General features: G+C 33.0%; 1 protein-coding gene and 1 long non-coding RNA gene across 2 annotated transcripts; one reads left to right on the plus strand and one right to left on the minus strand.

The window, feature by feature from the left end:
• Positions 1–243: 243 nt before the first annotated feature.
• LOC112326191 (uncharacterized) lies at positions 244–2016 on the minus strand. Its single transcript, XR_002979852.2, has 4 exons — positions 1606–2016; positions 1389–1462; positions 812–863; positions 244–720 (listed from the first exon to the last, which is right to left on the minus strand). It is a non-coding gene; the product is annotated as an uncharacterized LOC112326191 (long non-coding RNA).
• Positions 2017–6125: 4109 nt separating this feature from the next.
• LOC7489112 (tetrahydroberberine oxidase) lies at positions 6126–7855 on the plus strand. Its single transcript, XM_052445139.1, has 2 exons — positions 6126–6178; positions 6244–7855. The coding sequence occupies exons 1-2, from the start codon at positions 6126–6128 to the stop codon at positions 7640–7642; spliced, it is 1452 nt and encodes a 483-aa protein (XP_052301099.1). The 3' UTR covers positions 7643–7855.
• Positions 7856–15425: the final 7570 nt, after the last annotated feature.

A 15425-nucleotide genomic window follows, 5' to 3' on the forward strand; every position in this document is an offset into this window, starting at 1 on the left:
ATCTGCAAGCCTTTCTTCTCCTGGTCACTCCGAACTTTTCTTCTCCTTTCAGGTTAAGGCATATGCAGACAACTTCAAATTCAAGGGGCATCCCAATACTGATGACAAATAAATTTATTTTTCATGTCTTGTTTATAAGCCTGAAGTTGTTCAAATGGTTTACAGGCAGTGAGCTATGCTGAGAAAATCATATATCCAAGGAATGTAAACCATTTAATTCTTCACACGAATTTAGACATGAATTCAATCTGACAGATACAATGCAATAAATTAATTTCAATATGCATGCAATGCAATAAATCAATTTCAATATGCAAGATGCATGATAAAATTTGAACACTTCAAATTAAAAGTTTGTTCGCACTAGAAAAGTTAACATTAACAAGCGAATACATTAGCAATCAACAATAAATTATCATAAACATCCAGCATAGTTTGAAGAAAAAAACACAGCAACACCAGCATCCAAAAATTCCAGCAACAGCAGCATGGGCATCCAAAAATTCCAGTAAGGATGATGCTATAAAAAAAAAAACTAGCAAATTAGCAACATATTAGAGTTCAACTATTGAAAGAATTAAATTAAGTATGCAAAATGTTAAGGGGAATTAACAAGGTAAAGTAAATTAATTACCCAGAACAATTATATTCCAAAATTGCACCAAGCCACCAATACTGCTTATAAACAATCAGTTGAGATTTTTAAACTTTCATCAAATTCTACAAAAACATAAATTAAAAAGTTAGATTAAACATATGTAAATAAATGATATTATAAAATAATTACATTTAAATTTGTAAAAGAAATTACCTGACTCAATCATCTCAAAATTTTCAATATAATCCATGTAGTTGCTGATGGACTAGGCAAAAAACAGATTGAGAATCAAGCAGAAATATTGAGAATAGAGTTTAGACAGTGAGAACATTCAGGAATATCTTACTATTTTCTCAAAGGTATCAACGAAGGATAACAGAAAGAACACATCAAAGAGGGGTTCTCTTCCATATTTAAGAATTTCAAGAACAATACAGTAACATCCCCTGATCATCAAGAGGTTTCACAGTAACTAATCTGGACACCTAGCACAAAATGTTAACTGGTGGACGAATCATAGATATGCATCATACAAATGTCCTCTCATTGCTTTCAGGTTAGGCCTATGTTTTACTTAAATTCTATTTTGTCAAAAATAATTCATTTGCAAGTCAGTTGATAAATTTTATGCCTTCCAATTGAATTTCTACATTAGCTGAGCATGCATCCATTACACAACAGAAATGGTGTTCACCCCATCATGCAATCATTCTCTGAATTGATTAGGACAAACTAATCAATAACCGTAACAGTAGGAAAAAGGATTCTGGCAAAAAAATTGTTCCCTTACCTTGACAGGGCAAGCCAAAGGCAACAACAACGTAGGTCCTGAAAGTTGAGATGGACCACAAACAATGGCGAAACCTGAGGAAGATAAAAATAAAGCAGAAAATCAAGAGGAGTGAAAAAGGTCCAAGCCTTCCGAAGCCAATGGCAAGAAACGTCAAAGAAGCATCAAAGTTTGAAACAAAAAGTTGAACTTACAAGCACACAAAAATAAACTTTACCTTGTCGCCTTTTCTCTAATAGAAGAGTCCTCTCTTTCTACTGCAAGTGAAGAGAGAAGCCAAGGGGCAAAAGCAAGACGCAGGGAGGATGAAAATTAAAGGGGCAAGAGTCAAGATGCAGGGGCAGAGGGCAAAAGCAAGATAGATGCAGAAGGGAGAAGAGGAAGGATGAAAATTGAAGGGCGGCGGCTTCAGAATGTCAATTAGGGTTAGGCAGCTTAGTGGTTTACTCTTTATTTATACTACCGGTTCGGTTCACCGGTTTAAGTGGTCAAACCGGAACCGAACCGAACCGGCAAGATTTTATGGTTTGAAAAATCGGTTTAATCGGTTTTCTTTCTCGGTTCGGTTTTCTCGGTTAATTTTTTATCGGTTCTCTCGGTTTTTTCGGTTAATCGGTTTTTTTGAACACCCCTAATCTTATCTAATATCTTACATGTCTCGCATAATAAAAAACCTCTATTATCTATTCAAAAGTTCTTATTAGAAAATAATGTGTTTTTTAAATTTCATCCTTTTATGCTTTATGTTAAAGATCTAATAACCAAGGAGGTGGTTCTTTCCGGTCGGAGTAGAGGTGGTCTTTACATTATGTATGAGTCTTCTGCAACCTTGTTGCCCCAAGCCTTCTTATTTGCATGTCTCTCTACTTGTATTGATATCTGGCATTGACATTGTTGACTTGGGCACCTTAATTTGCGCATTTTAAGTGTTTTAGTGTCAAATAAAAAAAATATCATGTACATCAAAACAATTTCATTTTAATTGTCAAACTTGTTCGTTAGGAAAATCATTGCGTTTGTCATTGGGACCTATGGGTCACAAAACTTCTACACCTCTTGAATTAATTTTTAGTGATATTTGGGGACCTTCCCCTATGTTGTCTTCTGATGATTTTTGGTATTTTGTTATTTTTGTAGATGTTCATACGAAGTATATTTTTTTTTCTTTGGTTGCAAAATCTGATGTTTTCAATATTTTCACCAATTTCAAACTCAAGTTGAATGTCAGTTCTCTTAAAAAATTAAATTTGTTCAAACAAACTGGAGTGCTGAGTATCACAAATTAAATACATTTTTTAAAAAACTATTGGTATTTACCATCATCTAATTTGTCCACATACTTATAAACAGAATGACATGGTTGACCATTGAGATTGATAAATTGTTGAAACTAGCCTCACCTTTCTGGGTCAATGTAAGGTTCCTTTAAAATTATAGAGTTATGTGTTTGAAACTTCTATTTATTTGATTAATCGCATGCCAACTCTTGTTCTCAATTACAAAATACCGTTTGAATGTCTTTTAAAGTTGACCCCTAATTATAGTTTACTTCACACTTTTGGATGTTTAAGCTTTCCATTCCGTTCATATAATGCTCATAAGATAGATTTTTGCTCTTGTTGTTGTGTTTTTCTTGGTTATAACACCTCCTACTTAGGTTATTGATGTCTTGATTTATCTTCTCAAGCATTTATATTGACAAATATTTTTTCTCTTGCAACTTTTAAACAAATACACCCTCTTCCCACATCACAAACCAATACTTTCCTACCCCAATTAACCCCTCCATCACCTGTTTCTCGATACCCTTTCCCTGCATCTACTGCCCCTATTTTGTCTACCACTACTGCCTCTATTTTGACTAATTTCATGAGCACTAGCCCACATCAATTATCTCTATATGCATGCCCTTCTTTTAATCAATGTCCAGGTACATGTTTTTCCTTGTCATCTTAGCATGTCTCATCTGTTTTACTTTCCTTGCCACGATCTAGTTTAGTGTTGGATAGTTCTCCTGCAAGTTCTTCCTCTTGGCTTGTTTTAGTCTTGGATGCATCACCAACAAGTTCACTTGTTGTTTCACCTCCATCTTTGAATTTAGTCATTGATCTCTTGAAATTTGCTTTTTAGTAGGTCTTGAACAATGGTGCTAACTTCTCTCCTTTGGTTTCTCATCAGCACTTCATGGTTCTTTGACCATGACAGCCCAAGATTGCCAATTTTAGTGTCTCTTCTACCTCGTAGGATTCTACCTTTTCTGATAATAAACTATCCATTTTCCAAGATGTTAATCGTTACTTGGCATGTGGAAAGCTATACAGGAGGAAATTCAGGCCCTACGCAATAATGGCACGTAGACTTTAAACAACGAGCTTATGGTAGTGTTAAGAGATACAAAGCATGGTTGGTTACTCGTGGGTTCACTTAGCAGGAGGGGATTGATTATTCAGAGACATTTAGTCTTGTGATAAAGCCTACCATAGTCTGGTTAATACTCATTATTGTTGTTTCTCATGGTTGGCCGATTCATTAATTGGATGTTCAAATTGCCTTCTTAAATGGCATACTTCAGGAAGAGGTGTACATGAAACAACCACCTGGTTTTGTTCACTATATTATTTTTACTCATTTGTGTCGTCTTTATAAATCATTGTATGGTCTTAAGCAAGCTCATCAAGTATGGTACAAATGGTTGAGTGATTTTTTGCTCTCCATTAGTTTCCAGACATCCAAGGTTGACACATCTCTCTTTATCCTATCCTTTGGTGGTGTTGTTTTTTATTTACTTGTGTATGTTGATGATATTCTATTGACTAGGAGTAACTTAGACTTGCTTCAATGATTGATTACTTTATTGAGCTCAGAGTTTAAGCTTTAGGACTTAGGCTCTTGCTTTATTTCCTGGGCATTGAGGTTAAACCCATTTGTATAGGACTTCTACTAAGTCAAAAGAAGTATGCTCTTGATATTCTTTGACGAGTAGGTATATCCTCTTGTAAATTGGTTAATACTCTTTCATCTTTTTCATCGAAGTTGGTCATCATGTTGGGTGCTCCGTACTCTGATCCCACTAAGTATAGATAGATTGTTGATGCACTACAGTATCTTACATGTACCAAGCATAATATATGTTATGCTATAAATAAGGTGTGTCAATTCATGCATGTTCCCACTAAAGATCATTAAGCGACTGCTGAATGTATTTTGTATTATCTTCAGGCTACGATGTCTTATGGGTTACATGTTACTCGAGGGTCATCCTTGTCTCTTTATGGCTTTACTGATGTTGATTGGGCTGAAATTGTTGATAATTATAAGTCTACTAGTGGTTATCTTGTGTATCTCGGTAATACTCATGTTTCTTAGAAATCTAAAAAGTAATGCATTGTTGCTAGATCTTTCACGGAAGCTGAATATAAGGCTTTGCTGATGGCACTGTTAAAATATTATGGATTCATTCTTTACTATCAGAACCTTGTCTTCCCTTTCCTTCAATGACAACTTTATGGTGAGATAATTTAGGGGCCATGTTTTTATCTGTCAATCTTGTATTTCATGCTTATACTAAACATGTTGAGGTTGGTTATCATTTTGTTCATGATAAAGTTGCTAAGAAAGAGATTCAGGTTTGACTTATCTCTTTGAAGGATCAACTAACTGATGTTCTTACCAAATCTCTACCTCATGCTCCTTTTGCTCATCTTGGATCCAAGCTTCGGGTGGAATCTCTTTCTTCAGCTTGAGGGGCCTATTATGGAAAGGATTGACTTATCGTACATGTATAGTTTAGTTATCGTGTGTGTGTGTTTAATTATCAAGTGTAGTGTATTCCATTATTACTACTGTATACAATCCTAAACATCCAAACACACACACACACACACACACACACACACACAAAGGATGGTTGCTATTCTAATTAGAATCCATTACTATTCATACAAATATATTGCTTCTCTGTTTCTAACTTGGTATCAGAGTTTTGATGATCAAACGGTCACAAGTTTGAATTTCACCATCCTTATTTTCTCTTCTAATTAAAATCTAATTAATAGCACAAGATAGTGTGAGCTTGTGCAAGTTTTAAGTTCAAAGGACTTTTACTTGAGAGGGTGTGCTAAAAAATTATATAAATTACATCTTGGGGCCTCACCTAACAGCTTAAATAATTGAGTTGGAACAGTTCTTTAACAGAGGATAAGAAGGAGGATTATTATCAGGATTTAAATAAATGAATTTAGCTGAAAACTATGAATTACCATTTGTACTCAAACAATAGATTGGAGTAATTAACATGATCAGTTGAATTTCTCTCCGTCCTAATATAAAATGCTCAAATCACTGTCCATGTAATCGAAGAAGAAAAAAATAGAGAGGGCAAATCCACGAAGCAATGGGGTGGATGTTCAACATGAGCATCCGAAAGTTGACAACTTGGTGAATTTGTTAAATTAAGTTGTTCTTAATTTCTTGGTAAGAACTTTCAACATCCAAATTGTCAACAAACTCTATCCTAGCTAGCTAGATGATAGTTGAATTGTATCCCTACTCTAGATAGAGGCACACTGTTCAGAAAACCAGGCACCTGTACCCAGTACTATAAATGAGAGGGAGCCTCAAGCCCACTTCTATAGGCAAATAAGATTTTAACAGAGATGAATTCCTTAATCCCTTCAATTCTGCCATTTTTGTCCATCTTTCTGCTTTCTTTCTCATGGGCAACTTCAGCTCACACTCATGACGATTTTCTTCATTGCCTTTATAACAAAAACAGTGACTCCATTTCTGAGGTAATTTACACCCCAATAAACTCCTCATATCCATCTGTCCTGCAGTTTTCTATTCGAAACCTCAGGTTCAATACAACCGCCACCCCGAAACCACTAGTCATTGTTAGCCCTGTGAATGTTTCCCAGATTCAAGATGTTGTTATTTGTTCCAAGAAACATGGCTTGCAAATTAGAGTGCGTAGTGGTGGCCATGACTTTGAGGGTCTTTCTTATGTTTCCATTGTCCCCTTTGTCCTTGTTGATCTTATTAATCTTCGAATGATCAACGTTGATGTTGAGAATAGCAATGCATGGGTTGAAGCTGGGGCAACTTTAGGTGAAGTTTATTATAGAATTGCTGAGAAAAGCAAAACTCTTGCTTTTCCTGCTGGTGTTAGCCCTACTGTGGGTGTTGGTGGGCACTTCAGTGGAGGAGGATCCGGCATGATTCTCCGTAAATTTGGCCTAGCCGCAGACCATATCACCGATGCTGTATTAGTTGATGTTGAAGGTAGAATACATGACAGAAAATCAATGGGAGAAGATTTATTTTGGGCCATTCGAGGCGGTGGAGGAAACACCTTCGGCATCGTTGTTGCATGGAAACTAAACTTGGTTCCAGTTCCACCTATTGTGACTGCTTTCAATGTCTCAAGAACCTTGGAACAAAATGCAACAAAGCTTGTCCACCGGTGGCAATTCGTATCAAACAAACTTCATGAAGATATTTTCACAAGAATTTTCCTAAGGAAGGTTGAATCTAGCCAAAGAGGAAAGACTACAATACAAGCTGCATTCACTACCTTATTTATTGGTGAGGTAGATAGGCTTCTTTCATTGATGCAAGAGAGCTTTCCCGAGCTCGGTTTGGTGAAGGAAGATTGCATTGAAATGAGCTGGATCGAGTCAGTTCTCTATTTTGCCGGATTCCCAAGCAACACATCTTTAGATGCTTTACTTGATAGGACTCCTATATCTGATGTATTTTTCAAAATAAAATCAGACTACGTGAAGGAACCTTTACCGGAAATCGCATTGGAGGGTATTTGGGAAAGGATGGATCAATTAGAGGTCCAGATATCTGAATTGCAATTTACTGCGTATGGAGGCAAGATGGATGAGATATCAGAGTCCAGCCTTCCATTTCCACATAGAGCTGGAATTATATATCAAATTGAATACGCGGTGCTTTGGGAAGAAGAAAGTAGTGAGGCATCCCAACGGTATATAAGTTGGATAAGAAGGCTACTCAATTACATGACTCCTTACGTTTCAAAAAATCCTCGACAAGTATATGTGAATTATAGAGATCTTGACCTTGGAATCAATAAACTTGATGGCAACACAAGTTACAAACAAGCAAGCATCTGGGGCAGGAAATATTTCAAGAATAACTTTGATAGGCTGGTACGGGTGAAGACTGCAGTTGATCCTGCTAATTTCTTTAGGCATGAACAAAGCATTCCTCCTCTCTCATCTTGGTGATAGGAGAGAGTTACAAAATGGTACAAAACAGCATATATGATAAATTAAAGGATGTGTTTCGTCTCTCTTAGACATCAATAAAAGCTCCCACGCACTGTTTTGATCTTTCAATGTAATGTAATGTAATGTAATTGCACGTTCAGTGTCTATCAAGTGTGAGCACATACAAATTAATCAAATAAATAAAAGCATCCTTGCTAATGATTTATAGCATGCATTTCATTCCTATACATGTTAACAAAATATGATTGATATAGATTTCGTTTTCTATGCCTTACTGTAGTGTGAAAAAAACTATATGATATGTGAAGAACTGTTCTGCTAGATTCATTTTTCTAGCTAGTTTTTCTACATATGTGTTTGCATGCTTTAATTAGTATAATATGATGCATATAAGCAAATTTATTCTGACGATTATTTATCAAATGGTTGTGGTTTCTTTAATTATAATAAAGAAGGATTAGTCTTATATATTGTTTAATTCAAGGTCTGGTGGACCTTCTAAACAGGAAAAAAGAAATAACAAACAATGTTAAGATTGATATTTAAGCTCATTTGAACATAGTTGTTAGATATGGCTCATATCTTGTCCCAAACATGGTATTAGATCATAATTTAGTTCTTGATTTAATAGTTGGGTACGTAATTAATGGTTGAACCAATGAATTGATAATTAAAATGATAAATTAAAGCTTAAAATTTTCTTTTTAAAATTCAGTGTTCCCGAATTTCAACAATAGCTCAAGTCAATGAATTCAATTTGAACAAAAAAATTCGTACCAATTAATTTCTAATTTTTTAATGGTAGGCAAGATTATATCGGAAACTAAATTTGTTTAAATATATAACAATATTGAAATTTATAATAGCCCGAGTCACTTGTTTATGGTATGAAAACGACTCTAAAATTTTAATTATGTTTTTAATGCACTTACAAATATAATTATTAATTAGTGGGATTGTCGCACCAAACTATATTTTTCTAAAACATGATACATAAATTTCATCTAAGAATGATTATATTATTAATTTTCAAAACATTATCTCTTTCAAGAGCTTGAATTGTTATGTCAAGCATAATAAATGATTATATATTACTATATAGCATACTTTGTTGTTGGGTCATTAAAGCTTTTTTATTTTATAAAATAATCATTTCAATAAAAAAATATAGATTGTTAAGTGAAGTCCAATTAATATTTATATATTACTCTCTAATATTAATGTATAGTTTATTTATAATTGTTTTTTGAATTACAAGTTAATTTGAAGGATGATTGTCGGTTTATCATATTATCATTCAAGATTTAAATCTTCTGACCAGTCGCATGAGTAAATTTCTTATTAATGTCGTTCCAAGTTTGATAAGAACTATTTTCTTAATGTATCATGAAGGATAAACTTTAAAGATGATATTTTATAGTTTAACCAATAAAAAATTTATTTAAGAAAGTTTATGATTGACCGCCTCTTGAATATATATATTCCACAAATATCAATTTGAATAATAATAAAATAAAAATAAAAACACTACCAGAAGCCTTTCCTAAACCGGCACCACCAAGAATCAACACCAACTTCCTTTGATTAAAAAAACTCAAGAGCACTACTCGTCAACAATTGTATTATCAAGTATTCAAGGATAAGGTCTGGAGTTTAAGAACACTGAAAATATTATCACTAATTCTAAATTTTCATTACTAAAATAGACCATCCACTTGTTTTTACATTTCAAAAAAAAACTTTAATATTTATTTAAATAAAAAATACTTTAAAAAACAATTAAAATCACATTTTCAAACCTATCCAAGTCACTGAGTTTAAATATACAGTCCAATATCTCAATTTGCATGTCATATCATCATAATATATTTTGACACTTCAAAAAACACAATGATTTCTTATGCTGCATGCTTGCAATGAAATGGATAAATTTGTCCTTTGTGTTGAATTGGAACCAGTCAAACTCAAACTAAATCAATTCAACACAAGGGATATAGTGGTTCATTTTATTTGTTGTTGCTAAATTGAATATTGCAGTTTTAATTTTCAAACAACACTTAATTAATAGTCAAGATTTTATTAAAAAGAACCAGATAATTACTAATAAGTTAATGACAATCTAGTTGGTATAGAAAAAGAGTTCCGGATAAGAGAGAGAGAAAATAGATGAAAATAATAAAATAAAATTATTTGAAAGTTTTTATAATTTTGTTAAATAAATTTAAAATTATTTAAAAATTTATTAACCGAAGATGTAATAATTAACCACCAGAGCTAATAAGCCTCTTCCACGTTCATTTCCCTTCTCTCACTCTCACCATTACAACCCATAAACCACTATCACAGAAACCAACCATGAAAACAATGACACGAAAGACCATTTTTCCTCCTCTGTTTCAGACCGCAAGTCACACAGCCATCAAACCACATCGTCCATTTGTTCCAGCCAAGAAAAACAACCAGGGATTGCTGGAAAAAAGGATCATCTTCAAGCCTCTCCCCTCTGAGCCGCCATTCTCTCCACACCAGGACCTACTCCTCCAGAACCCCCAAAATCTCCATAGCAATCAGTTTTCCTTCATCATCAGCACAACGTCCCTCCTTCAGACCACCATGACATTGTCACCGTAGAAACAAGACCAGTAGCAATTAGCTACTACCCACATTAAAGTTGGCCTCTACCACGCCTCTCCTCAACTGTTTAAGGTTGAAGCAACTAGAAAGGGAAAAAGAATTGAGAAAACAGACCAGTGAAACAAATATGTGAAAGAAGAAAAAAATAAAATCTATTGTTTGTGTGTTTTTCCTTACTTTGCAGGTGACAGTACCATGTTAATATTGTCACCGTAGAAACAAGACCAGTAGCAATTAGCTACTACCCACATTAACGTCGGCCTCTACCACGCCTCTCCTCCACTTTTTTAAGGTTGAAGCAACAAGAAAGGGAAAAGGAATTGAGAAAACAGACCAGTGAAACAAATATGTGAAAGAAGAAAAAAATAAAATCTATTGTTTGTGTGTTTTTCCTTACTTTGCAGTTGACAGTGATGTTCACCGCTGGCCTAGGGAGGAAGAAGAGGACTAACCACTTCAGATCCACCCGTCTTTCTAGTTTTATTGACAGCGGCACATGGTGCTATACGTTGACAGAAAAGGTGGCGCGTTGAGCAGACACGCATCCACTATTTCTCCACTTTCCAAAAGCTTCTCAGCACTATTCCTTAATTTTAGGGGGTTTATTTTGCAAATTATAAAAGATTTTAATGTGTTGTTTGAAATATTTTTAATTTTGAGTTTGTATTGTTTGTAAACATGTAATTATGGTATGTTTGGTATAAATGGTTGATTGGATATCTATATATATCAGGGATTGACTAGAAAATTTTAAGAATTATTCTGAATATTCATCAATTTTTAGAAGTATTTTTCATCTCAATATATAAATTACAGAAAATTATTTTCATAAGAATTTGTTTGACTACACAAGCCCATAATAAATTCAAAATGCTAAATTTATTCACATGAATAAATCCTCATCCTAAGTCATCGATAGACTACCGGTTAGAAGCCCATCAAAACCACTAAATCACATTCAGACCACATACATGCAGCTTACCTTAGGTAAAGTGTGCTAGGGGTGCTAATATTTTCTCTAACCACAATCACTCTCTTACCCTTGAATCTAGGACAAAACTAGTACACTCGGGTTTTTTAGCGACCCTGAACCAAACAACTAGATAGCGACTCCTAACGACCCCCATGACACCACGCATCCACGTGCGACACTTCCTATTTTGTGACTTACGTAATTTTTTTGTCTAACAGACAATCACTAAAAAAATAAGAGGCATAACTTACTATTTATAGGGAAATCTGAAAAACTCTATAATTGGTAAAATATCAATTTTTCACATGAATAATATCCATATATTAATTTAAAATAATTTTAGAAATTAACTCAATCAAGTCCTTACTTGATTTTTCAACGTCTAGAAATATAATCTTTGTATTAATTATATTCTAGTCTTAATTTCTAAAATATATTTTAATCAAGTCATACTTAATTAAATCATCCCAGTTTAATTTCTGACTAATGATTTTTAATGTGTGTGATTCATTAAGTTCCTAATATATTGGTTTAAATATAAATTCTAATTCTAATTAAATAGAAATAAATAAATTTAATAATTTAATTTATTATCAATTTAACTATTGATTAATTTTTGTTTGAATATCAAATGCATAATCTAACAACATGTCATGATCTCCCATATATTAGAAAAGTAATTATTGGTTTGACTTAACCTTTCAGTACATGTCATGTTTCTCAGTGTAATTAATATCCTCTCATCAATAATATTCTGATTTAACTTTAACGCATAGAGTATGTTTCCTATATTAAATCATGTTTGTTCTCTACATAATAATCATTAATTGTTTGAATAAGATTTAAAACTCTTTTCAAATATTATTCTATATTGGCTAAGGATTTTTCAGTCAATACTATTTGAGAACATATGAAACATTTTTCTTAACTCACCTAAGGTGATGAATCTTCTCTTGTTCACTCAAGTATCTTTATATAGGTCATGTTATACTCAATTTTTTCCACTTTGTTACCTCGATTAAGATAATATGTAATAGGATTAAAGTACAACATTCTCAATATAAAGATAACTTAGTGATTTCAAGTTTAAGAATCATTTACACAACTGTCATGTGATCATTTTCATAGACATAGATAATCTCTCCATATAGAATTTTCACGTGAATCAGTTTAGTGTATATGTCTTATGACAAACACCTACATATTTGTTCTAAGTATCCCTTATACCTTAGCTTATGAGAATAATTGCGTTCTTTTATAAAGGGAATAACATAATATGTATCAGTCTCTACGGCTCTAATAAATATCTAGTATTTAAGAGAACATTGTCAAAGAACTAATTCAACCTAAAAACTTAAGATATTAGGTGAGGTTCCAAGATATGATTTATATTATTCTCTAACACATATCCTCAAGTGAAAGTCTTTTGGACTTGAAACATGCACAGGCCCACATTACTTTGTGTGACCGCTTTGTCATCAAAACTTTTATACCTTGTCAAAAAATCAATTCAACCTAAAAGCTTAAGCTATTATGTGAGATTTCAAAATATGATTTATATTATTCTCTAACAAGCATCAACCAAGAGTATATTAGGACAATACTTTGACGCAATAAAAATCTCATAATTATAACAACTTTATAATTTCTTTTACAAAATATTTTTGTCTCATGAACTTTATATTTACTCTAGATTTATAAATTAAATATTAAATTAATTAATCTAATATTATATGAATATTAAAGATAAATTAAATATTTATTACTAATAAATATATATTTATATGAATATAATAATATCATGTGTAATTAACCAATTAACTACAAAATATATTAAACTAACACCATGTATGTTGTGTATGTCAATCTTGCCGTGCACTCAAGGGATTATGTTGTGTGCGACAAACTTTTTTACGTGCACTCAGGGGGGATTAATCTAACATGGAGTCAATCGAAGATTATGTCAAATAACCTAACAGCCAAAATTTGAATGTCGGATGCCGAAGAATTTTCTCTTAAAATAAAACACGCTAGAGGAATTCAAGAGCAATTCTTTCTCTTTTTTTGGGTGATGGATTTATGATGTTACTATTGGGGAATATAATATATAGACGTCCATTTTTGAAGCCTCTCGCTAAGAAATTGAATGAAAAAACACAGTTAAATGTACACTTTTACGGAATGATTTATGATTTATTAATCATTATTATTTCTTCTGAGAATGGAATTGAGGATTTTCAGAGAAGTGATTATTTTTGGATGGATAAATGGGTTTGTTTTCCTTTTAGATAATAACTAGATTTGTGGGTAAATGCTCTGTCGCGGCCCGGAATATTTTATTTATCAAGAAAAAAAAGTGTTTGAGCAGCGTAAGCATGTTTTAAAAAAATTCTTAAAAAATATGGCTTGGAGCATAGATCACTTGAACAAGAAAAAAATAAAATATTTGAAAAATATTGAAAATACTCTCCTGCAAAGGCTTTTTGGTCTTTTATCATGGTTTTGGTTTTTGTGTAATATCAAGTTAGTTCACGGCATGTTTATATCTTAATAAATGTTAAATATTTTTTAGAAGAAACTTGTTAGTGTGTATGGCAAGTGGGCAGCCCTAATACCCTTCAAGTGGATTCGTCACAGCACCAAATTTTAAAATATTATTAAGGATAATAATTTTATTATTTATTTTAATATAAAAATAAAAAATATATATAAAATTAATATTCAAAATATTATTATGAATTATACAACTCATTCACTTTTAATATAAGAATCAAATCCAGAAAAAATTTTATCTGAAATATTATTTGGAATGGCATGACAAAAAACAAAAAAGAATTCATGTTTTCCCCCGAAAGAAGCCTTAACAATAAGAGCTTTTCTCCATCAACGGACTGTTTTGTCTGCCACTCAAGCTTCATGTGTCTTTTGCAGCTCAAATTTGGAAACCTCAGAGCATCTTTTTATACATTGTAACTTTTCTAGGAGTGTTTGGATGAAAGTTTTGGATTGGTAGGGTATCCAATGTTGTTTACCGAGAACAATTGACTTGCTGCTTCTGCAGTGGCCCGAAATGGTTCATGGCAAATTCCAAAGATCAGCTTGGAGATTAATTTCAAGTAGTACTATTTGGGGTATATGGTTGCTGAGGAACAAAATTGTTTTTGAGGAGGGAACTATAAACTTGTTTGATTGTTTCTCCACCATCCTTCATCGGGTTGCTATTTGGTTGCATTCTCAAGATTCAAACTTCAATTATACAGGAAATGACCTCTTAAGATCTTCTGATGGCATCAAATTATGGTGTAATAAGAAATCTTAGGTAGTCTTCTTGTTGTTTGCTGTAGTAGATCAGTTGTTTTTTTTTTTTTTTTTTTATCTCTTGTATTTCTTTTTGGCTATTACCTTTATGGCCTTCTCAATATACTCTCGATGATTATCAAAAAAAAAAAAAGCCTTAACAATAATTGATGATATTTTACCTCTCCAGACCGAGTTCTTGACCTAGAAAATTAGGGTTTGTTCATCGTAGCAGACCCGTCATAGTAAGTCGGTGGAGATAGATATCATCAAATCATAGCAAACAAATAAAAAAATAATGCAGTTTATCTCAGGTAAGGCATATTAGAGGTGTTAATATCTTCTCTTTACGCAACCAGTCCCTTACCTAGAACCTCTAAAAAACCAGTTAGAGTTTCTAATAACCGTAATGTTAGGTATCGACTCCCCCAACCAAACCACAAACCATTTTAAAAGACACCATTTGAGAATTGTCGCCACAACATCGTGTTCTCGCCGAAAGGGTATGACGGGTTCTTCCCTTAACATCGATTAAATGTGCATCAATTATATGATCTACAACGATGCCATATTTATGCATTATCATGCTAGTTCCTCTTCCACTAATGTGGCCACAGCTCCCATTGTAGGGCAAACACCTGTTGGGAAGGCAAGGGTTCTATTTTTCTTCATAATTCTGCATAGTCAAGTTCAAGTATTACTTAGACTTCATTAGTTTATAAAGTACTTGAAAAATACTTGAAGGAGATGATGAACAAAGAATTCAAGTTTTGTAAGTTGGTTCAATTTAATAATTAAAAAGAAGTTCAAGTTTCATAAGTTGGTTTAATTTAAGTTGGCTTAAAAAGGAGTTCAACTGATTTACCTCTTGAAACT

Source organism: Populus trichocarpa, chromosome 11, assembly GCF_000002775.5.
Source record: "Populus trichocarpa isolate Nisqually-1 chromosome 11, P.trichocarpa_v4.1, whole genome shotgun sequence".
Lineage (NCBI taxonomy): Eukaryota > Viridiplantae > Streptophyta > Magnoliopsida > Malpighiales > Salicaceae > Populus > Populus trichocarpa.